The 25,984-nt window shown below is 33.7% G+C and overlaps 1 protein-coding gene and 1 long non-coding RNA gene across 2 annotated transcripts; one reads left to right on the forward strand and one right to left on the reverse strand.

The window, feature by feature from the left end:
• Window positions 1-288: 288 nt before the first annotated feature.
• On the reverse strand, window positions 289-3,188 carry LOC112799838 (transcription factor MYB35). Its single transcript, XM_025841847.2, has 3 exons — window positions 3,056-3,188; window positions 2,286-2,415; window positions 289-1,099 (listed from the first exon to the last, which is right to left on the reverse strand). The coding sequence occupies exons 1-3, from the start codon at window positions 3,186-3,188 to the stop codon at window positions 289-291; spliced, it is 1,074 nt and encodes a 357-aa protein (XP_025697632.1).
• Window positions 3,189-12,939: 9,751 nt separating this feature from the next.
• Window positions 12,940-13,566, forward strand: LOC140184620 (uncharacterized). Its single transcript, XR_011881719.1, has 2 exons — window positions 12,940-13,256; window positions 13,337-13,566. It is a non-coding gene; the product is annotated as an uncharacterized lncRNA (long non-coding RNA).
• Window positions 13,567-25,984: the final 12,418 nt, after the last annotated feature.

The raw sequence follows: 25,984 nt of genomic DNA on the forward strand, positions 1-25,984 counted from the left end.
GGCTAGAGTAATCCTACTACTTGCAAGCGAGAGGACCATTACAGCTTGTTCCTTATCATATGAAAGATGAATTGGAGATCCCCTTTAGTCACCCTATCATGTAGGATAGGGGTTCGAAGTATCTTCCCATATTTATTATAAATTTCCTATTTCCTATAGTATGGTGAACATTGTTAGAGAAGAAAATTCTGAATTTCACACATATAATATGAAATTGGTCAGCTGATGCTTTGGCAAATAAAAGACCGTTATCCGCAAATTTTTGTTACGAAGAAATTAAATATAAGCTTAGTAGTGGGATGGTTCCTCCATTAGGTGAGGAAAGTTCAGAAACATCTCATTTTCTTGATCAAGCATGGCTTCTACAAACGAAGTTTCATAGGAAGATGATGACGACGAGAGCTGAAAGTCATTGCTTATTGCTTCATGTTGTGACCTTGCTTCTTTGTTGTTCCAACTTTGTCGGGACACATTCTCAATTCGGCATACAAGTAACTCCTTTGACAAGAAACCAGCCTTCACCATTTCTTGATCATTGTTATCGGCAGTTGGCACAAAGGCGTCTTCTAGAAGGAAGTCATTCCAACGGAAATGTGATGCCACCGGCGAGGCGTCTTGGTCTGGAGTGGAACAACTTGAAGAAGACGAAGAAGTAATGGTCTCATTCTCAGTCATTATGCCACAATCTGTTGAACCTATCACCGTTGGCATCATTGTAAGATCCGTTAAGGAGTTAAATGAAAGATTAGTCTTATCAGTAATTGGTTCCATTTGCAGGGTTTGTTGTTGGCTATTATTATTATTATTATTATTGGTGATTCTAGAAATAACCCCCTGTGGCTTCAGGGTTTGGTATGGCTCTGAATTTAAGAGAATTGAACTTTTTAAGTCTTTGTTGTTGATAAAGCTAGTTTGGTTAGTTGGTTTTTGGCTATAAGAACCCTCAATGTTTCCATAATCAGCAATTAGCTTTGAGAAGGGCTTATGAGTAACAGGGTCTATTCCCATTTGAGAGAGCTTCTTTTTCAACTTTGTGTTCCAGTAGTTCTTCACATCATTGTCTGTTCTCCCAGGGAGTTGCTGGGCTATTATGAACCACCTGTGATACATTAACAAGACACGTAGACAACTACATTAATAATTATACAAAACTAAGGTGCAGTTTTATATCTTTATACTAGGAGGGAAATATGTGTAATAATACAGTGATTGCTCCAATGCAGAGTGTAGAAACATAAAATGAGAGAAAAATTAGTGTGGGTTTTCATTATATTTATCTTATATGTATATGGGACCAACATGTTTTTTAGTGTTCTTCAATGGAATACTACTGCTCCTCTCCCAAGATATAGACAATACTGCTGGTGATCAACACTATAAATGGGGCAAAATAAGCATTTGATGTAAATACTAGCCGCCGGTGTAAATACATGGAGGGATGTTGGCGTTTTCTTACAACTTAGTGCACCCAAACACCCAAAACTTGTTGGGTGGGCCAAATACGAAGACATGATCTATTTAACATTATGTATGAGTATGACACAAAGTGGTAACATATAGAACAATAAAATACCAATCAAGATTAACAAGAGATTGGCTTAAGCTAGAAGGTTACTTGACCATAACCTATGGACATTTTTTTTTATTTATTGTGTTTCTGTATCGAATACATTTTGGAACGACACACGTGTTTTTTGTGTCCAACCGTTTTTTAATAAAAAAATAATTTTTTTGGCCAAACATATTTAAACACACCTAAATATCATCACATGTCAACTTGTCCAGTCTTATTCTTAACATATATTTTTAAAATAAGTTTAAAAATAATATATATTATTAATTATTAAAACAAAACACATTTTAAACACTTTATATAATTAAAAAAAATGTTAAAAATAATTAAAAACTTAATTTATATTTTAATATCAATAAAATATTAAAATATTATTATAATTTATCTACAAATATTTTATATTTATATATATGTCGTGTCTTGATATTTTAAATTCGCTTCTCTGCGTATCCAGTATCGGGTTGTATTCTGATTTTGTATCAGTATCATGCATCATACACGGTAACAAAGTTTTAACCGAATAGAAATTAGATCTCAATGCTTTTCCTTTTTTTCATATATAGAAATCAGATCTCAATTCCTTTTCTTTTCTTTTATATATTCAACAAGATAACACGAAAAATAGTATATATATTATAAATGAGTTCACAAAATAATCAACTAGCTAAAGCAAGACTTGTATATAGAAGAATGATTAACCAACAATATTCACCTGCTTCCTATGGCTGCGTGAAGCTTAATGATTAGATCTTCTTCCTGGGATGTAAACGTGTCTTGCTTAAGATCAGGTCTGAGATAATTAGTCCACCGGAACCTGCAACTCTTTCCACACCTCTTGAGCCCTGCGTCAATAATGGCCCCAAATGCAACACATATAATTAAGAAGATTTCAAATCTCAGCAATATATTCTACAAAAACATTTGCATATTAGAAAATTGATTTTGCAACCATAGTCAATTAAAAATAAGGGTATTATTATTATAATCGATTTGACATTACAGTTAATTGTGAAGTTTTGTTCTATATAATTCATTTTAGACAATCCTACGGGAGTTCCAAAACACGCATCTGGTAAACTATCGATTAATAATTATATGTTGTTCATTAGATAAGCATCCTTTCGCATCCAACAAATTAAACAAAATGAAAAAAAAAATCTTACTAGCCATTACAAGAAATCACATGTTCATTGGAACTTATTACCAAGAACAACAATAATTCTAATTGACTCATTAAAATTTGCAGAAAAGGTTTTCTTCAAACCATAATTTTTTGCATTTCCAAAATTCGAATTAGGAAAATGATGAGAACTTACTACCATGATAAACCAAATGCCACACTGCTATGTTATTAATTACTATTAGTCTATTAAACAGTCAATAAATCTCGTTGACAAATAGTGAATTCAACATTACTAGTGAAGGCCAGGTAGAAATAATAAAATTAATTCCATTAACTAGAATTCTTAAAACAATGCTAACCCGCTTTTTTTGGGACAGAAGTCCAGTTACTAGGTCCATGCTTTGACACAAATGCAACTATCTTTGCATCTTCTTCTGGACTCCGAACACCCCTTTTGACACTAATTTTGTCATAGCCCTGAGACCTCACCATTTCTTTTTTATTTCCCTATTAATCCAAAGTCACATGGGATTCAAAGCAACGCCTAAGAATTGCATATGAAAGGAAAAAAAGAAAAGAAAAGAAAATAGGAAGTGTAAGATAAGCACATAAACAAGTAAACAACAAGTGTGCTAATTATTATGTGGCTTCAAGTAATAACTTTGTTCTTCAAGACACTCTTTGCAATGAAAGATAGTATAGGACGAGATGGGTTTAAAAGTATAATTACAAAGTAATTAGGTAAGCAAAAAAAGCATGAGAGAATTGTTATGAATTAAACTTAATTTGCATGATGATTGGTATCAAAGATAACATCACTCTTAACCCAGTAATACTAATCACATGCTTGGCTCTAGTAGCATTTTGATGAGAATAGGTTTGAAACCGGTGAATTATTTGGTTAAACGTAGATTAAATTTAAGTGAATTAAATTATGATTAGAACAAACTGATTGGTTCATAAATTACTAAATTTGGTTTATGATATTTCCTCACAAGTTTGATGATTGTATTTTTTTAAACTACCTATTCAACTAATTAAGTTGATAATATTAAAGACTCTTTTAAATGGGTTCTCTTAAAATAGAAAGCGTTAATCCGGCCTGATATATAATATAACAAAATTTTATATAAAAATTTAATTGTTGTTTATTTGTTAAGGATGAATATTTATTTTATTATAAAAATGAATATTTATTTTTATTTTTTATTTATAAAAACCAGCATTATAAATAAATATTCGTTAAAGATGGATATTTTTTATTTTTTATTTATAATGCTGGTTTAAAATAAGTTCTAATGTAACTCATCAAAATGTTTGATTCGTCCAAATGTATGTGTTGTATGAAAATATGCCTCAAATTGATTGGAACTATATATATCCTTCAAAGTTCAATGTACCTTTTGATGGCAAAGATAATAGAAATTGCTATTCGAAATGATAGGCAACACAATTGGCCCCAAGGACCCAGCAACATACAGGAGCAGTGACTATTCAACGATCATTACAACTATAAAAACACTACTGTAAAGAGGAAGAGAGTTCAACAATGAGATTTCATGCACGAATTTGTTCACTGCACAGTGATAAATGTACCTTAAAACCTTTACTTATTCCTAGTTGCCATGCATATAGTTATTGTTGATTTATTTAATTAGAATTTCCTTCCAATTGTGTGCTTATCTTTTATCACGTACAGTCGTACACCATCCTAGCTTCCACCATCCAACGCTTTGTGGCATAGCTATCAGAATTAGGCCAGACCAACCAATTCAATCGAAAAACTAGTAAGATCTAATAGTCTGTCCAATTCAATTTGAACTATAAATTATATTGAAATTGCAATTAACTCGGTTAATGATAGTTAAATTTATTGAAAATCAACTAACTCACATCAAACTATAGATAGTTTGGTCTATCCCGAACAAGTCCGGATGCACGAGCGTTGGAAACCGAATCCAAGTAAGGCTGCACACTGATGCGTTCGCATCGATATCTTTATTGTTTTTTCTTCATGATTTTTGCTTAATTTGCTAAGAATTTCGATTTAATTAGCAATAATTTCATGATTAATAATTGAGCATTACTTTAAGTAAGTTGAATTCATTTATTATAAGAGAATTTGAAAGGAAATTAACAAGAAACTAAACAAAAAGAAAACAAAAGATAAGAGCCATCAAATACAATAAGTGCAAGGCACTGGAGCAAACAGAAAGCCTTTTGAATTAAACAGAAAGTTCATTGGATACAAAGTGTTGGAAATCAAGCTTCACGTACAACGTGGAAGAGAGTAGCATGCCACACGAAACCAATTAAGTCTCCCAGGGGCATCAAGAATTTTAACGTAAGACGTGGGAGCATTGTAGTGCAATGTTAACATGGAATCCGTGCATACACATGACCCATGCATATGCATGACCCCATGTTCGCGTGGAACGTAGTAGACGTGGGACGTGAATGCTTTTACGTAAGACATTGGCTATCGTGCGTACGCATAACCGAACCCATGCGTACGCACAACAAGAAGATTTTGAGCTATCATGCGTACATGTACACTTTCGCGTGGGACGTGAGTTTTTCCACGTGCAACGCTTGGAGCAAAGTCCACAATTGAAGGAAAACTAAGCCGCGTACCACGTGAGACTTTCCACGTCCAAAGTGAACTATCCAGGGAGTAATTTGAATCAAAATTTAGCTTCATGTTGCATGTGTCGCGTGCGTCGTGGGATGATGGATACTTTCCAAGGACTTCAACTTAAGTCACTAAACCTTCAATTCTTCATCACTTGTGTGGTTAATCAAAGGCCCACCAATCACAGCATTAATTGAAGATTTGCAAACAGAAAAGAGAGAGATCTTTTCTTGGAAGAAAATATTAATTAGTTAGATTTGATTTTATTTAAATTTTGATTCTGTTTTAAGTTTGGAATTTGAATTTTATTAGGGTTAGTATTTAAGGAGAGAAGTCAGACACATTGATCACCATCTTCTCTTCCTCTTCGACACTCTTTACTTTTGATCATTCTAGAATTTCTCTTAAGAACATGAGCAACTAATTATCCTTGGTTAAGGTTAGGAGCTCTATTGAACACTAACTTTTCCTATTTTTGATTTATGCATTGATATCTTCTTAAGAAAATGTTTCTATTCTTCATTCTAAAGGGTTTGAATGTGCTAGGAAACAATTCTTCTCTAACTTGAATTCCTTTAACTTCTTGAAAATAATTGAATTAAGTTTGAAAACCAATTCTCACAACTCTTAAGTTTTGAACCTAGACTTAATAAGGGACATTGAATTAACTAGGCAGGATTCTTATGAATTGTGTGGCTTAAGAATCAGTGGAGGTGCTTAACTCTTTTCTTAAGTAATTGACTAAGGAATTAGTGATTAATTAGGTTAAAGAGAAATTGAATTACCAAGGGATTGGGATTTAATTACTAATGATTTGCCATAGATGTATCTTTGCGTAATCAAGGTAGAAAGTGAAAATTATTGATCCAAACATCTCAGCATCTCTAAAACTTTTACTCTTTAATCATAGTAGCTTTCAATACTCATTGTTTGCTTTACATTGCTGTTATTATCTTTCAATACTCACTGTTTGCTATTACATTGCTATTTATGTTCAAACCTTTCAAAAACCTAATTTTGATTGTCTAACTAGCTAGATTAATCGATTGATTATTGTTTGCTTAATCTGTTAATCCTCGTGGGATCAATGCTCACCCACCGTGAGTTTATTACTTGGTACGACCCTGTGCACTTGCCGGTAGTATTGTGGTGTAAAATCCACATCAAGTTTTTGGCACCATTGTCAGGGATTAATTGTGGTTAACAAAGTACCAATCAATTTATTACCTAGATTATTAGACCTTTTTAGCTTTTATTTATTTACTGTTTTTGTTTTATTCCCTCTGGGAATTCTCTTTGTCATTGTGAAGGGAGTTCCAATTTGATTTTCTTGTTATTTTTGTATATGCAAAACAATAGGAATAAAGAACCTCTTCAATACAGCCCTGAGATTGAAAGAATTCTTTGGCGACAAAGGAAACAAGCTAGAAATCAAAGAGTTGAAGAAGAAATTGAAGAGGCAGTTGAAGAAGAGTTGGAATTTAACATGGCAGAGAATGCAAATCACAATGCAAATGATCTTCAACTTAGGAGGACCCTTGGATCTTTCACTATTCCTAATCTAGGGAATTGTGGAAGTAGCATTGTGACACCTGCTATTAATGCCAACAACTTTGAGTTAAAGCCCCAACTTGTCACACTAGTGCAACAAAAATGTCAATTTAGTGGAAGCCCGCAGGAAGATCCTAACTTGTTCATCTCAAACTTTTTGTAAATTTGTGATACAGTCAAGACAAATGACGTCACGGATGAAGTTTATCGGTTGTTGCTATTCCCTTTTGCTGTAAGGGATTGGGCTAAGCAGTGGCTGGACAATCAGCACAAGGAGAACATAGCCACATGGGAGGACTTGGTCACTAAGTTCCTAACTAAGTTCTTCCTACCTTAAAGGTTAACCAAGCTCATGACCGACATTCAGACTTTCCAACAGCATGAAGGAGAGTCCCTTTATGAAACTTAGGAGAGGTACAAAGAGATGCTCAGAAAAGTGCCTTTTGACATGTTTGTAAACTGGGTCCAACTCCAGATTTTTTATGATGGGATCACCTCCGCCTCGTGTTTTCCATTGGATAATTCATCTGGAGGATCTTTGCATATGAAGAAGACCACTGATGAAGCACTGGAGTTGATTGAAATGGTAGCCAACAATCAATACCTCTATTCCTTCGAAAGATCAATGAGAAAAGGAGTCATGGAATTAGATTCTTGGGATACTATTTTGGCCCAGAATAAAGTCATGTCACAACAAATTAATGTAATTACTCAACACCTAGGAAGAATGCAAGTTTCAGCAGTGAGTTCTCAAGAGAATTCCTATGGTAAGAGTAATAAATTACCTCAAAATGAAGGCTTAGAGTATAGACAATCCTCCCTAGAGCAAGTGAATTACATGAGCAATCCCTCAAGGCCACCTCACAATGACCGCTTCTCCAAGACCTATAATTCTGGATGGAAAAATTACCTAAATTTTGGGTAGAAAATTCAAGGTAAAAGGCCCAACAATTTTAACAATAACCATCAACAAAACCACTTCTAACCTCAACATAATTCCTTCAGTCCCTATCAACAACAACCATCCCCCACTCAACCATCTCAAAATCCTCAAAGACTTACCAATCTTGAACTTGTAGTGGAGAAACTCTCCCAAGCCACACTTTCATTCATGAAGAAAACAAGAACCAACTTCAAGAATTAAGGTACCTCAATTAGAAATTTGGTAATACAAGTGGGCTAAAACAATTAACCAAACTCACTACAACATTCTCCAGTGATACAATTTCAAACTCCAGGAAAGAGTGCAAGACTATTTATTTGAGAAGTAGAAATGTGTTGGGAAAAGAGGAGAAGGAAAGAGCCCACGGTCATACAAAAGAAAGAAGACCCAGAGGACACCATTCCTCAAGAGGAGAATGTAACCTCCACTCAACAACAACACATTCAGGTTTCAAAAGCTCCACCAAAAGAAAGAATTTCAGTACCTGAATACAATCCAAGCATTTCATATCCTCAAAGGCTCCAAGAGAAAAACAAGGAGAAGCAATACTTCAAATTTTTGGAGATATTCAAGATACTCTACACATCAACATTCCATGTATAGACGAAGCATTTAAACAAATGTCCTTATATGCCAAATTTATAAAGGAATTATTGTCCAAGAAAAGATCCTTGAAGGAAGGCCAAACAATGGTGATGACTAAGGAGTGTAGTGCAATTATTCAAAGAAATTTACCAACAAAAAAGAAAGATACAGGGAGTTTTCAAATCCCCTGCACTATTGGCAACACCACCTTTGAAAAAGTACTATGTGATTTAGGGGCAAGTATTAATTTGATGCCTATCTCTGTGATAAAAAAGCTAAAATTCAAGAGTTGAAGTCCACAAAAATAGCTCTACAAATGGCAGACAAATCAATGAAGCATGCACATGGAATAGTTGAAAATGTCTTGATTAAAGTGGAAAAATTCTTCCTCCAATAGATTTTGTTATTCTTGATATGAAGAAAGATGAAAATGCTCCATCATTTTAGGAAAACCTTTTCTAGCAACTGAAAAATCCCTTATTGATGTTGAAAAAAGTGAATTAATGTTGAGGGTGCATGAGAAATATTTAGTTTTTCATGTTTTCAAAACCATGCATCACTCAAGTGATCAAGAAAATTGCAAGAAAGTTAAAACTAAGGATCCAAACTTAAAGGAAGCATCTAATAAATCACTTTCAGGAGCTCTTTTCCATGCTTGGAAAGAAAAGAAGAGAAAGGCAAGGTGCAACAAGTTGGAAACTTAATTGAAACTAACAAGAGCTTGCAACCAAAGCCTCCATTTGTAATTAATAAGAAATCCCCTAACATCAAACCTAAGTTTGATGACGGGTGTGCATCAAATAAGGAAGAGGCTCTCTCAAAGGTTTGGTATTGGAATCTATGCTCTACATAGCCTTAGAGAAGATGAAGGCAACAATGATGATTAAGGTGGTATCGTTTCCTTTAAGCTTCCAGCTTTCAATTTATCTATGTGTTTTTTATTCTGTTTCTCTATTTTCATGTTTTCTCTAATTCTTACTGAACTTATTACTTGTGAAGTCTTCTTAAGTACTCTAATCATATGAAAAAGAGTTGCTTAGATGGAGGAAAGTTAAATTTGACAAATTAAAAGTGGTGGTGCATTAAGTGTGATGATCTAGATTGAGCTAAAAGGGTTTATGATCTTGTATGAAAAAGAAGGATGATTCCTTATGAGCATGAGGAAAACTAAGAAAAAACAAAAAAGAGATAGAATTAAAATCTTTTTTTATTGACCAATTAGAATTGCCTCCCAGGATCTATAATTGTCTCAAAAGGTCACATTTCTCTATTCCAATCCCTAAAATCTTCTGACCATTCGGGAAATTGAAATAAAAGCATACAAAAACTATGAGAATAGAAAAATAGAGAAATATCGAAGTAGTTCCAACAGTTCAATAAATATTCTTTCTTTATTTTTTTCTTCATTTTTTTTAGAAAGGCATTATGAGATTTTTGACTAAAAGAAAAAAGTCCTTGAACTTGAATTGAGAAAGAAAAAAAAAAGAAAAAGAAAAAGAAAGAAAGAAAGAAAAGAAGCAGCAAAGAAAAATCAAGATAAAAGATTAAAGGTTGCAAAGCTCTAAGAATCAATGGTTAAAGAGCCCAAGTTATGTGTATATGGTGTGATTGTCTAAGGATATGGCTTGGGCGATTAGATCCGATGAGTGCTTCATCGTCCGGTAACTTGAACCAACTAATCCGGGATTATCGATCGAAAATCCACCATCAAGAGTTTCTTTGAGACAAAGTATTTAGAAGCCCAAAGAGGCTCTGGACATCGATGGCTGGGAAGTTAAAGTCTTCAACTATATGCTTATGGTGCGAATGTATCAAGAAGTGGCTCAGAAAATTAGATATGAGGAGTGCCTTATCACCCGGTAACTTTGGCCAATTGGCCTGGGATTACCGATAGAACGCCCATTATCAAGAGTTGCCTTGAAAATCTTGCATTTAGAGTTGTCAACCCGAAAAAGCTCTCTGTTATAAAGGATTCAAGGATCAATCAAAGTTTAAAAGAAGGATCTTATAGTATTATCCAAATCTTAATTCTTAGGAAAACTTCATTCCTAAGAATTCAAGATTCATCAAGAAGGAAGAGAATCTGTGACACTCACATGGTTTGCTAAACCCCACTCCTAATAGGGACATGAGCTTTAAGAATGATTCAATCCCCTTTCATCTAAAATAATTCTTTTCTTTTTTGTTTTCTTTTGCTTAAGGACAAGCAAAGTATTAAGTTTAGTGTTGTGATGTATTTGCATCTTTATTGTTTTTTCTTCATGATTTTTGTTTAATTTGCTAAGAATTCTTGTCGAATTAGCAATGATTTCATGATTAATTAAGCATTACTTTGAGTTAGTTGAATTGATTTACTACAAAAGAATGTGAAAAGAAATTGACAAGGAACAAAGAGAAGACAGAGGATAAGAGCCAACAAATACAAGAAGTACAAGGCACTGAAGCAAATAGAAAGTTCTCTAAATTAAACAAAAAGCTCACTGGACACAAAGTGTTGGAAATCAAGCTTCACGTGCAACATGGGAGAGAGAAGCATGCCACGCCAAACCAATTAAGCCTCCCAGCGAAATCAGGAACTTCAACGTAGGATGTGGGAGCATTGCATGCAACGCCAAAACAGAATTCATGCGTAGGGCGTATCGGTTGAAGTGGATTCTTCTTTTTTTTTTGATCAATCAAAACCCCTTCCCAAACTGTACAAGCTTCTTCCAAAGCATACGGCTTTCTGGATGTAGATGATGATATCTATGGCGAAATATGCTCAATCATGCGTAGCATGACCCATGTGTACGCATGACCCCCAAGTTTGTGTGGGACGTGAAAACTTTCACGTAGGACGGTGGCTATCATGCATACGCATAACCCATGCGTATGCACAACAAGAAGATTTTAGGCTATCATGCGTACATATGAGGCATGCATACGCACGATTACACTTTCGTGTGGGACTTGAATTTTTTTTACATGCAACGCTTGGAGAAAAAAGAGGCCAAAATTGAAGGAAAACTAAGCCACATACCACGTGAGACTTTCCACGTCTAATGTGAACTATCCAGGGAGTAATTTGAATAAAGATTTAGCTTCACATTCACGTGCGACATGGGATGACAGACACCTTCCAGGGACTTCATCTTATGTCACTAAACCTTCAATTCTTTATCACTTGTGTTGTTATCTACAAACAAAAAAGGGAGAGATCTTTGGCTGGAGAAAAACATTAATTAGTTAGATTTGATTTTATTTGAATTTTGATTCTATTTTAAGTTTAGAATTTGAATTTCATTAGGGTTAGTATTTAAGGAGAGAAGTCAGACACTTTGATCACCATCTTCTCTTTCTTTTCGGTACCTTTTACTTTTGATAATTCCAGGATTGTTCTGAAGAGCATGAGCAACTAATTCTCCTTGGTTAAGGTTAGGAGCTCTGTTGATACACTAGATTTTCCTACTTTTGATTTATGCATTGATATCTTCTTAAGAAAAGATTTTTGTTCTTCATCCAAAAGGGTTTGAATGTGTTATGAAATAATTCTTCTTTGACTTGAATTCTTTTAACTTCTTGAAAAAGTTGATTAATTGAATTAAGCTTGAAAATTAATTCTCACAACTCTTAAGTTTTGAAACTAAACTTGATAAATGACATTGAATCAAATAGGGGAAATTCTTATGAATTGTGTGGCTTATGAATAAGTGGAGATGCTTTACTCTTTTCTTAAGTAATTGACTAAGAAATTAGTGATTAATTAGGTTAAAGTGGGATTTAATTACTAATGATTTGCCATGGATGTATCTTTGCATAATCAAAGTGGAAAGTAGAAATTATTGATCTAGACATCTCAACATCTCTAAAACCTTAACTTTTTAATCATATTATCTTTCAATACTCACTGTTTGCTTTTACATTGCTGTTTATACTCAAACCTTTCAAAAATTTAATTTTGTTTGTCTGACTAGATTAATCAATTGACTATTGCTTGCTTAATCCGTTAATTCTTGTGGGATCGACACTCACTCACTGAGAGTTTATTACTTGGTACGATCCGATGCACTTTGTAAGATCCAGAACTTTTGAAAAATTTTATTATAAGTCAATTTCAATTTATTTATTCTTTAAATACTTTAATTTCAGAAAGTATTTTATTAAAGCTAATTAAATCAAGTTTTGATAATTAAATTAGAATTTTTATCTAAGTTTATAGTTAATGGATAATTTTCATATTTAATATATAAAGTTTAGTAATTATAAAATAATAAGAATTTTATATTATTTAATTTAAATAATTTATATTTTAGAATTTAATACTTTTTTATGAATAAAGAAATTAATCATATTATCTTTTATTGTTGGATTAGAATATTTATTTAAAAATAATTTATAAATTGATGAACAAATAGTACTTTTATATATAATTATTGTTGGATTAAAATTGATTTTCAATTATTCTATTAATCCTAATTTTATTAAGATTACCAAAATACCCTTATACCAAATTTGTACCTAAAACCCTAATTTTGAAACACAAACACCAACCACTCCTTCACCACACTCACGCGGGCCGTCACTCCTCCTCTTCACGCACACACACACAAAACAGAAATGGAATTTGGAAGGAGAGTCGCGCTGCGAGGGAAAAGCCCAAGGAGAGAGAGACGACACGTGGGCGAGGGGAAAAGCCACCTGCGATGCCGCTGGAGCTCCTATCACCGTCAGAAGCTGCCACCATGGCCGCCGCCCCCAGCTGCTATAGTGGTTGTTGCCCATCATGTGTGGCTGCTGGAGAAGTTGTTGTGGCCGTTAGAACCACCGCTGGAGCTGTGGTTACTCGATATTTTTGTTCTTTCTTGGTACAGTAAGTCATTTTGCTCCGAAAATCCCTTTGTCGTTGTTTTGTTATAGATTATTGAGTTTTATGTGAAGTTAATGTTTTAGGGTTGAGCTACAGTTCTTGCGTGCTGTGTTTAGAGGGTGTGGCTATTGTGAGGATGGTAAGATTTGATGCTACCACTGTTAAATCAAGTTTTAATGGTTTTGTTGCGTAGCTAAGTTGCGAACGAGATAGGGACAATTTTCTTAAACTTATTTTATTCTCAAGAGTTGTTATAAATTGATATTGATGCAAATAATATATTTTAGGTGATTAGTGAGTCCTATGGATTAAATTGAGTTGATTTGGATAAATAATTGAATTATTGTGATTTACTGGATTGGTTGGTTCGAATTTTGAATTTTTGTTGATTTTCTTGAGTTGAGTTGGAGTTGTTGAAATAATGATTTATCGAAAATGATTTTGAGAATTGTAATTGATTTGAAATATCAGAATTGGTTTTTGGGTTTGATTTATCGGATTTGATTTTGAAAATTAGAATTGATTTGAGATATCGAAATTGTTTTTGTTTGATTTATCAAAAATGATTTTGAGGATTGGAAAGGGTTTGATTGGGACCCTTGAAGGATGGCAATAGTCTGAATTATAGAGAAGATGCTGCTAAAATTTTTATAAAACTCTTAAACTTTATTTGAAGCGTTATTTAAAAGAAAATTTGATTCAAGAATTATATTATTTGATTTCGATTTATTAAGAAAAACAAATTATGTTCGAGTTATTAAGAAAAAGATTTCATTTTGAGTTTTATTTATTCAAGAAAAGAATTATGTTTTGAGTTCGATTTTATATGAAAAGAACTATGTCTTGAGTTTGATAAAAGAATCCCATTTTTAGGAGTTTTGGTGGAAAGTAGTTTTATGAAAAGAAAAGAAAAGAATTTGAATTTGCTTCTAAAAAGAGATGTGATGAGGAGGAGGATTATGATATTGAGAGATGGTGATAATTGATTGAGATTGAAATGTACTTGCCCGGGTAGATGCAGTGATTCTATTTGCTCTAAGTTATGGTTTGAGATTCTGGGGTAGATGCAGTGGAGTGATTTTGCTTGCTCCCAATTTATTTTTTATCTTCTGGGGTAGATGCAAGGATGGTGGTTTGTCCCTCTTGCTCCCAGATGTTGATCCTGCGTCATAAGATGTGGCTGGATACTTAGACCTTTCTGGATATTATTCCTCCCATAGGGCAGGCATGCATCGTTTGTATCTGTGACATTGTTTGGGTGTGCATATTGTACTTGGTTTGCCTATGTGAATGTTTTTGTTTAATTGCTAGTTGCTATACTTGATGTAATTGCTCTTGATTGTTTTTGAACTGAATTACTTGTAATTGTGACTGTTGGCTTGGATTATGGTGGTTGGAGTGGGATATCTTGTTGGGCCAAGGGCTGTGATGTGACCTTGTTTTGGGCCGAAGGCCGTGATGTGACTCTTTTTTTTTTTTTGCCGCATCCCTGATTTGGATATGTTTGGGTCAAAGATCGTGATTGGATGAATCAGTGGTACGTTTGAGGAAATTGCTCTTTTGGTACATGTAATAAAAGGTTATGAGATATTGTGTTTAATTAGTATTTTTATAAATTCAAAATATGAATCCGGATTTTAGGTAATTAACTAATGGATTTCAAAAAGGTTTGGGGTGATTAATAGTTGGTTTTCAAAAAGATTCATAAGACGAGCGATGATCACTGAAATCGAAACACAGATTTCTTTTAAATATCCTCTTATGACGATTCTTAAAAAAACCCTCTACTGAGAACCAGCGAGGATGATGTTCTCACCCTCTACAGATTTTTTTTTTTAGGAAACGGACAGAGAAGCTTGTGAAGAGATTTTTACGTTTTTGCTTATACGTTATTGTTATACGAGCTTAGTTATTACTTTTCCCTCACCCCTATCATTATTGTATTTTGTAAGAGGGATAAGAGTTTTATTGATATGTATGTATGTATATTTGTAAATTACTTGTATAAGAAGATTTGGTGCGTGCGTGCGTGCGTGCGGCGTGCGTGCGTGCGTGCGTGCGTGCGTGCGTGCGTGCGTGCGTGCGTGCGTGCGTGCGTGCGTGCGTGCGTGCGTGCGTGCGTGCGTGCGTGCGTGCGTGCGTGGCGTGCGTGCGTGCGTGCGTGCGTGCGTGCGTGCGTGCGTGCGTGCGTGCGTGCGTGCGTGGGGGGGGCGTGCGTGCGTGCGTGCGTGCGTGCGTGCGTGCGTGCGTGCGGTGCGTGCGTGCGTGCGTGCGTGCGTGCGTGCGTGCGTGCGTGCGTGGGGGGGGGGGGGGGGGGGGGGGGGGGGGGGGGGGGGGGGGGGGGGGGGGGGGGGGGGGGGGGGGGGGGGGCGTGCGTGCGTGCGTGCGTGGCGTGCGTGCGTGCGTGCGTGCGTGCGTGCGTGCGTGCGTGGGGGGGGGGGGGGGGGGGGGGGGGGGGGGGGGGGGGGGGGGGGGGGGGGGGGGGGGGGGGGGGGGGGGGCGGGTGCGTGCGTGCGTGCGTGCGTGCGTGCGTGCGTGCGTGCGTGCGTGCGTGCGTGCGTGCGTGGGCGTGCGTGCGTGCGTGCGTGCGTGCGTGCGGTGCGTGCGTGCGTGCGTGCGTGCGTGCGTGGCGTGCGTGCGTGCGTGCGTGCGTGCGTGCGTGCGTGCGTGCGTGCGTGCGTGCGTGCGTGCGTGCGTGCGTGCGTGGGCGTGCGTGCGTGCGTGCGTGCGTGCGTGCGTGCGTGCGTGCGTGCGTGCGTGCGTGCGTGCGTGCGTGCGTGGTGCGTGCGTGCGTGCGTGCGTGCGTGCGTGCGTGCGTGCGTGGGCGTGCGTGCGTGCGTGCGTGCGGCGTGCGTGCGTGCGTGCGTGCGTGCGGCGTGCGGCGTGCGTGCGTGCGTGCGGGGCGTGCGTGCGTGGGCGTGCGTGCGTGCGTGGGGGCGTGCGTGCGTGCGTGCGTGCGTGCGGGTGCGTGCGTGCGTGCGTGCGTGCGTGCGTGCGTGCGTGCGTGCGTGGGGGCGTGGGCGTGCGTGCGTGCGTGCGTGCGTGGGCGTGCGTGCGTGCGTGCGTGCGTGCGTGCGTGCGTGCGTGCGGCGTGCGTGCGTGCGTGCGTGCGTGCGTGCGTGCGTGCGTGCGTGCGTGCGTGCGTGCGTGCGTGCGTGCGTGCGTGGCGTGCGTGCGTGCGTGCGTGCGTGCCGTGCGTGCGTGCCGTGCGTGATAATAAATCATTATAATATACTTCCTATTGAACATGAAACGTATTTACTAACATTATTTCTTGAAAAATGATTTACGTAATGCTTAGACTTATCCTCTATTCAATTTCTTGCTCATGCCTGATTTACTAAAATAGATGATTCTCCTTATATTTTGTGCATAATAATAAATGGAAGGGATAATAGTAAAAATAATATTTTTATCTTTTTCAACAAATTAACGGACTATGTTTGTGAATATAGATACTAATGTAGATACCTATAATTTTGAAGAAGCAAGTATGAGGTTTAATACATTTACCTCACTGTATAAAATGCCAAGTCTTAGGCATTGTTTGTATTTTTTGTTTTTTTTTTTTTTAATGTTTAATGTGTAATGTGAAATCAATGAGATGTGTAATGCATAATAAATTTTATAGAAGTAGGATCATATTTGTGCAGCCAAATTAGAACATCTCAAAAGAAGTGATTGAATCTTACTTTTACATGATATTGTAATTGAGCCTTTTTCTTTGTTAGTTTAATAATTAAGTCATTTTTTTTAGAGCTATTGAATAGATAGAATAGGTACTTGATCAAACCTAAAGGCTTGGTTATTATTAGGTTAACCTTTAATACCTAATTTTTTTAAACATAGTTTCACTTTCTTTAAACGTGTATAATTTTAATGAACTAATTTTATTTGTATGTGTTATAATATTTTAGTTCATGATTAAAATAAAAATATAATGATGTTTATCTTAGTATAACCACAAAATTGGTATTCTAAATAATATTCTAGGAATTAGCAACATACTCACTATTGATGATGGTGATAAATTAGAGACTATTGTGACCAAAATATTTGTGAAATACCTATCGATTTGTTACTAGTTTAAAAGGAATTTACGATGATGTTTAGATAGTATTGCAAATAATGCACTGTATATTGTTTCCTAGCAAATTAGCAACTACTTCCTAACTTTACTTTCTCATTTAGAATAGCTTTGGTTTAGTGACAAAATTCCTACAAATTTGATTGAAGGTTTAATTTTCAAATATTAACTATAGAATTGCTACAAAATGTAATAGATTTGTAATTCTATTATCGGATAACTTGCGACGAGTTAGGTTCAGAACAATTTCTCGCTAATTAGCGTCAACTAAACATTCCATTTTGTTTACGAAGTTAGCTTGGATTTAGTTATGAGTATGCTATAGTAAAGTTTTTTGCTAATTAACGACTACCTTTTGCTCTATTTCTTCTATAGAATTAGCTTTTAATTTAGTGATAAATTTGCGACTATCTATTCGGTAGCTAAAAAAATTTTCGATGAATAAGCGACTGTTGTATTTGCCTCATAGATCTGTGACCTGTAATTAGCGAGAAAAGTATTGGTTGCTAGAAGGTAACTAATTTATCACAAATGATATTTTGCGTTAGATTAACAATAATTTTCCGACTATTTTATGGTAACTAATTGACTTTATTCTTGTAGTATTTGAATCGGATCCTAATAAAAAATCGTGAATCTATAGATCAGATCTAATCTATGTGTAACTCTAAATTCAAGGCTTTAGAAATTGTTGATAATTAAATCAACTTGTAACATACTACCATCATACAATTAGAATTTTACAAAAGTTACAAAGTCGGATAAAGGATTAAAAACATCATATGACAAGTTGAAGTTTAAAAGTTAAATACCAATCCAAATTGAAATCTTCTATTATCTACAAGTTTTAGTACAATTTTTTTTCTCATTGTACTGCCATATTAAATCGATATTTTATTATGATAGATTGTCTACAAAGACTATAAAAGGTTACTTATATAAGTGAGTGATTTTAGAGTTAATTAATTATGAATATTATACTTACAAAGGTCTAAGCCTTAAACCATACAATTTTGTCAGAACAAAGGTTTATTATAATTTTAAATGTTAATAATTATATACACTACATTATTTTTGGCTTAAGATAATTCTTATTTCAAATAATATGATACGTATTTTAAATATTCATAAAATAAAAAATTTAAGTATTATTTATTAGTTATTAGTTTATATTTTTAAATATTAAAATGTTCAATTTAATTTTATATTTTAATTTTGTTTATTCAGTTATTAGATTAGTTTTTATGTTAGTAGATTTAGAGTTCTATTTATTTTAATTTAATAAAAAATTATAAATACTTTCTAAATTTTTGTATACTCAATTTTATTTTATTTTTCTCACCAATAACTTAAAAAAAGAACACAGAAAATCCTTAAACAAATTATTTTATCCTTTTATCAAGGTATATCCTTAACCCATTTATATACCTAATATTTTTGAAGAGTTACCTCACCACGAATTTATTGTAGTGATATATATATATATATATATATATATATATATATATATATATATATATATATATATATATATATATATATATATATATATATATATATATAGTTCAACCAATGATAGATAGAACTCAATTATTATTGGGTCATAATTCTGTTGGTGTTTTATATTTTAAATTGAATTTTTATGATTAACAAATAATAAATATAATCTTAAAATTTTATTAATTTTCTACTAACGACGTGTCCAAATTTTAAAGTATTAGAAAATATTTCTATAAATAACTTATTGCAAATTAGAGTTATATAAGACTTAAAAGGATATATTTATGTTTAAACATCTTAGAAAGTAAGTCACTAAAAAAAACATCTTAGAAAGTAAGATTGAGCCAAGCACCCATCTTGTAAATTAAATTATTTCCTTTTTTTAGGTATTTCAAATAAAAAGTTGATTTATAAATTAAATCAATTCTAATTTCAAAAGATTTCCAACATACCCTTATATATTTCATTTAAATTTATAATTTTTTGTTTAGTTTTTTTTTTTTAAATCCTTGGACATATTTTTATGATTGACTGCCACATGGCAAGCACCTAAGATGTCTCTTCAAAATTAAGGCTACCCAAAGGTATTTTCTCTCCACTTGTTCCTTTCAAAACGAAATCTTTTTTAAATAAATCAACCTTAAATGTCATTTTGGAGTGAATCAACTTTAAAGGGGAAAAAAATCACTCAAGATAAAGACATTATAGGAATTGAGAGGATGCGCATGATTAGTAGTAATCGTTTTGCATACAAGAAGAAAAGACAAGCAGTGAATAATGATGGAGAAGGGTCAATAACACATTGTTCAAGCCATTATTATAAGTTAACATATACGGGATAAGGGAATCCACAATTAAATTATTCTCCAAATAAGCACAATATATCAATTCAACCACCATGTTTGCTTCTTTTGTGCCGTATATTTTAATTATACATCTGGCACACAGCCAATTCAAGATCAATCCAGGTATTTTTTTAAAACCAAAACTTTCCAGCGATATGGACAGGTGCAACTGTGCAAGTATAACTGGCCGAAACCGCAACCCAATTCGGATAATCCAATGATGCTTTTTGCAACATGTTCCTTTATTTATAGCTTTATTGTTAATTGTGATTATGCATGATGACTAGGATCATTGAAGCTAACTCCATTCCTTCAATTCTCTACCCCTTTTCTATTCTTTTCTTTCTTGTTATGTTTTCTTTTATTTTTTTTCAAATTCAATGAATAAGATTATTATTCTATGAAGTAAAATTTTCTTAGCCCATGAACTATATAAAAATCTCTCATGTCATAGTGACATTTCTTCTATTCTTTATCGATTAATATCGTAAAAAGATATTTATTTGGATACAATAATAAATTCATACTTATCGGTACCATAAAAATATAAACATACATATAGATTATAATTTTTACATTATTATTATTTTTTAAATATATATCATATCATTACTTTTATTAAAATATTTTTATAATTTAATAAAAATGAAAAATTATTTTATTATTTAATTTTACAAAAAAAATTAATTTTTTTAATATTAGACAAAAGCTATCTTTTGAATAAATTAAAATTTAGAATTCAACTAACTTTAATTTATATTTTTAAATTTTAAATATTTTAAAAAATAAAATAAAATACATCCAAAAAAATGAAAAAATTATTCATCTTCTCTAATAAGGTTCATGTTCTTCCTCTCTTCCCTCCATTTTTTTCTCTTCTCTCTGACAAAGAAGAGCAAGCTCTCTTCCAGTTCCTCCACGACTATCCCCTATCAATCTTAATCTAAACCGTCTCTACTCCTCCCTTGGAAATTCTCTCGTCATCGCATCCTGCCGCCGTTAATCCCCAACTCTATCTGGCAACTCCATCATACTCACCCTTTCTCCACCTTCCCCTCTTCAAAAAAAAAATTTCCAAACATGCTAACTCCAATCTTTTTTACCCGAGCTCCAATCAATATTGTTTCTGCTGCATTTGACGAAGACGACGACCCTGGGCTCTTTTGTTTTCTCCCTTTTGCCAGAGCCACTCACCATCTCCTCCTAGTTGTATATGGTTCTAATCTGTTGCAACTGCGAGAGACGAAATCCGTCTTATACCACTATTCACTGCTTACCTGAAGCTTTTTTTTGCTCTGCTATACTCTATTGCACCATCTCAAGTGCAGCAAGTCCATCACCACACTAAGAAGATCCTGCTCTCTCCTCGGACCTACTTTTTCCTTTGACCTGCGGCTATCATGATAATTAACAATGTATTTGTTATACTTTGATTTCGGACACTTAATGCCCTAGGATACTAGTTGAATGTATTGGATATAATTTAAATACTTGTAGAATTAATAATTAGTCAATAAAAATTTCGTCAACTCTCGGTAAAGAGCTTGAGCTCTATGATTTTAATATCTAAGATAAGTAAAACCTTGGCCAAAGAGATTGAGTGAATGAAGAAATGCGTTTCTTAAGTCATTCATAGTTTATTATAATAATGATAACAAGTTAGAGTTTAACAATTAAACCATACTCTAAAGGTTAACCAAGAGCTGAAAATATGGAAGAAATTATACTTTGTTCTTCTCTGGTTTCTAGTAAAAACATATTACTTCATACTATAGGCGGGTCATTAAGGAGTGTTACTAGACGCCAACCTTGATTAGTAAATTTATTATAACTAATTTACTATTTTCTTAGTGTTGAACCTATAGGTCACACACTTACGAGTGTTCTGACCTTTACTAAGGAATTATTTAATTTGATTAAATAAATAATTCAAATGGAATATTATTATATTTTTTATTAACACAAAAAATATAATAATAATATGATAATTGAGAATATTAGATGAGAATTGAGAATAATTAGTTATTCTATTTTTAAATTTGAATTCTATGTTTGGATGAGATTCTAGTCAATTCTGTTTCAAATTGAATTGTGATATGATATGATTTGTAAGATTTCAATTTAAAATAAGATAAGATAAGATTCAGGTTTAAAATAAGATATCATTTAAATTTCAATTGAAATTCAAATTTAAAATAAATAACAAATCTCATATTCTATATATATATATATATATGACAAGAGTAAAGGAGATACACCAACAAGAGTTTTATTCTTTTATTTCTACATGTATAAATATATATGAACATAATTTTTGGATAAGAATTTTATGGTGTGCAAAGAGTTATAAAGAGATTTTTTCAATTTAGATTAGATATTTATTGGTCAAAGAGTTTATAGCAAAAGTTGATTTTGATATGGATACACATAACACCTTCATACTATCAAAAGAGAACATTATTTTTACTAATGTACTAAAATATTTAGATTTAATTTATATTATTCGAATAAAATTTAAAAATAAAATAAATCTTTAGAATTTTTTTTCTTCCATTACGTGTTATAAACACATAATAATCTTTTCGGTAACTACGTAAAAATAATAGAAGAACATTAAGAACTTGATATCCTAGTAAATTTATTGTTGCATGAAGGGGAAGATTATTATGAAAATAATAGAAAATCAAATTAACGAAACAAGAACGATAATAGTAATAATCATTGTGTACCTATACAAAATTTATGTTGGTTTTTGACATTTCTTTATATTGGGAATAGAACTGTTGGGTATTAAAATGAGAAGATGATAAAATTTTATATTATGTTATGGTTTTAAGGTACGATTAGATTTTTTTTTTTTAAATATTTATTCTCACACTTAATTACTGTAGGATTGATGATAATATTCTTTTAAAATACAATGAAACTAATAATTTTTTTAATTAATAATAATAAAAATTTTTTAACTCTCTTGAACTTTAAAAAAAAGAAGAAAATAAAGCTTAATAAACAATTTTCTTACTCAGTCTGTTTTGAGTAAAAAGAATATTTATATATCTATGTTGCATGAATTACCAGAAGTCACGTACCATATTGAATGGTTGTGACCTTTATCGTTGTGTGAATAGTCACAACCCTTTATTTGCTGTTATGTGAATAGACACAATGTATTATTTCATATACTAACCATCATATATATAAATATATCACCAGTTGATAATTAACTAACTCAAAACTGGTTAAGATTTTAATCGCTCACTTAAATATTAATATTAATTATTAATAAAATTAATATTAATATATATAAAATTTATAAATATTCTTTAATCTCCCACTATTTACAAAATTTGAATATTATACAAGTATATGCATAAATAATTTGTTAGTAAGACTAAACATTTTTTTAGTATAAAATTTAAAGTTTTAACGAAGTAATAGGTGTCTAATCGATTAAACATATGCTCTATATGCTAGTACCAAAAATCACACGCATTATTTATACCCTCCAAGTTCAAGAGTTTATAATTTTAAGCACTTATATGGCCTTGTGCTCATCCTGATTTTATGAATATTTACGAGAATAAAATTTCTAAAATTCTCGATTAGAGCGGCACCATTCCTATATTCATATAGGTGGAATCTTTTAATAAATAATATTATCATTTCATTAAGTGTTTTAACTCACCCTCCTAATTTATTGTAAATAGAACTACATCCTATATCTTAATGCTCCAATTGCTATATAACTTATTATTACCCATTAAACCTTGAAACTAGTGGTCTACTAGAATAAGGTTAGATTTCCATCATTTAGCAATAATAGGTTTTAATCCCATTTTAGCAGCAGTCTCTTTGATTTTATCCCTTGACAAATCTTTAGTCAAAGGGTCTACTAAGTTTTCTTGAGATCTTACATAAGTGATTGTAATTACACCATCATCTATTAGTTGCCTCACAAACTTATGTCTCAAACTTATATGTCTAGATTTTTCATTATAAACTTTATTATATGTTCGATGCAACACCCTAATTACCCTAAACCTTACCTCATGCTGTAAAGCAAAGGTTAATAAAAGGTTACGACAATCCTAAAGCTTATACATAAATAAATATATATATATATATATATATATATATATATATATATATATATATATATATATATAGAAAGAAGTAATTATTCTAGAAGCCTGATGAAGAAACAAACTCAAAAATAAAGTTTCAAAAGCGCAAAACGTTCACACAAAACTACACTAATCGAGGCAAAAGATATAGATACAAGATAACAAAATGTATATGGATATATAAGTAGAATAGTCATAAAGTACTAGCCGTAACCCGCAGAGTCTAAACCGACTAGTATATACAGACATACAGAATTTTGCAAGTTAAAATAGCATATATAACATATCTCTCTCAAGGTAAGCCTCTAAGGCAAAATAAATACAAAAGTGAGAGAACAAATCAAAATAACCAAAAGAATCCAAAAAATGATAAAGGTCTCCTGCTCTATCACCATCAAGCAACTCATCGAGGTGGGTTGCGACCTATATCTGAAAAACAACAACAAAGTATGGAATGAGTGAGAATCGGAGGTTCTCAGTGTGGTAACAGTACCCAGTAATATAAGATATAAGACCCCGGGACACCAGAGACAATCCTAGAGCTACATATTAATCATAAGATTCAACCTAAAGCATAACTAAAATTAAAACCATAACTTTATATCCTTTATGAAACGGGGTAACTATCCTAAGAAATTTCTAACTATCAATTTACCGTGGTCCCATAGTCTTCACCAGCCTAACCGCAATGCGATTCCATCGCCACCGCCTTCCGAACCTCATCAATCCTAGTAGAAAACACAAGTAATAACAATGCAAGTAAAGCACAAGTATAGCATGTATATCAAAAAAATTCAAGAAGCAATTAATCATGTTATACAATTAGGCAAGCAATTCAAGTCGACAAAGTAAACAAACAAATAAAAGATGCACATGATGAATGCCTGTCCTATTTGGCTGTGATATCACATTGTCGATTTAACTGCCAACCCGACACTTCTCCATGGAGATGTCGCCTTTCGTTTTCAGAATGGGAACCCCAGGGATATCGTGCCCAGAACACGGTCCAAAATATAGTGCCTGCACACTCTAGTGATTCCGAAAGGATGCGAGCGGGATACTCTTGTCACGGACCTCATATCTCAACGTAAGCGGGATAAACCAACCGTCCTTACGCTGCTGCCGTGACCTCGACAAGCGGGATTAACCAACCATCCTTGCTAGGTGCATAGCGTCTTAACAATCTCAATATAAAACAGTATTACAGTCATTTTCAGAAATCATATTCAGTACTCAATCCACTCCAAGTCCTAGACTCGTCTCAAACCATCATCAAATCCACAACTCCACAATTTCATCATGCCAGTCATCTTTACAATACTCTATCACTTCACTCATCTAATCCACCCTCAGTACTCCAGAATTGTAAGTCTTCGTTTTTTAAATTCATACAAAAATACACGAAATCAAATTACTAACTCATTTCTCAGAAATATTAAGACCTAAGTAGTATGTAGTATTCCTAAATGGCATTCAAAGAATGTTTGGAAAGAATGACAACCTTTAAAAATGAATAAAAACAATTTTTTAGCAAAATAGGGGTCTCGCGTATGCAAGCCCCTGCCTCGCGCACGCATGCTGTTTAAAAAAGGGGTGGTCGCGTCGCGTGTTACAGTTTGCGTACGCAAGGGTTCCTTTTTGAATAGCTCGTGTATGCATGTAGTGCCTTGCATACGCGAGATTCTCAATCCGAATGGGTCGGTTGGGTCGCGTGCACCATGTTGCGTACACAACCCTCACTAGACTCAGAAAATTTCTAAGTTGCAGAATTCAGTTTTTGGCACCAAACTTTAAACAGTCATAACTTCCTCTACAAAAATCTATTTTGGTCAAACTTTATATCAATATAAAGATCTTTAAATAAACTTTTGTTTAAGATAAATTTCAAAAAATTTTGAAAACTGAGGCTCAAGTTATGCTCTGTCAAAATTTACCAAAAACTGGTTTTTACCAAAAGTTAACACGGTTCTCAACTTCCAAAATTCACAACCAAAACCAAATATCCTGCAACCAAAACAGTTTTAATAGACCTAAATAATGCCTATCTACCTTCCAATTCATTCCACAACCTATTGACATGTAATTTCACCAATTTCATCCGAAAACTCTCACTTACCTTCCTCAAATTCTAAATGATTACACTCAAACATCATTCCTCCATTTCCAACATTTATC

This window comes from Arachis hypogaea, chromosome 5 (assembly GCF_003086295.3).
Source record: "Arachis hypogaea cultivar Tifrunner chromosome 5, arahy.Tifrunner.gnm2.J5K5, whole genome shotgun sequence".
NCBI lineage: Eukaryota > Viridiplantae > Streptophyta > Magnoliopsida > Fabales > Fabaceae > Arachis > Arachis hypogaea.

Coding starts and splice junctions, on each gene's coding strand:
- LOC112799838 (XM_025841847.2), bottom strand. CDS start 3,188: ATGGTGAGGTCTCAGGGCTATGACAAAATTAGTGTCAAAAGGGGTGTT. Junction 2,416..3,055: donor TTCTGTCCCAAAAAAAGCGG/GTTAGCATTGTT, acceptor TTATTGACGCAG/GGCTCAAGAGGTGTGGAAAG. Junction 1,100..2,285: donor CACGCAGCCATAGGAAGCAG/GTGAATATTGTT, acceptor AATGTATCACAG/GTGGTTCATAATAGCCCAGC.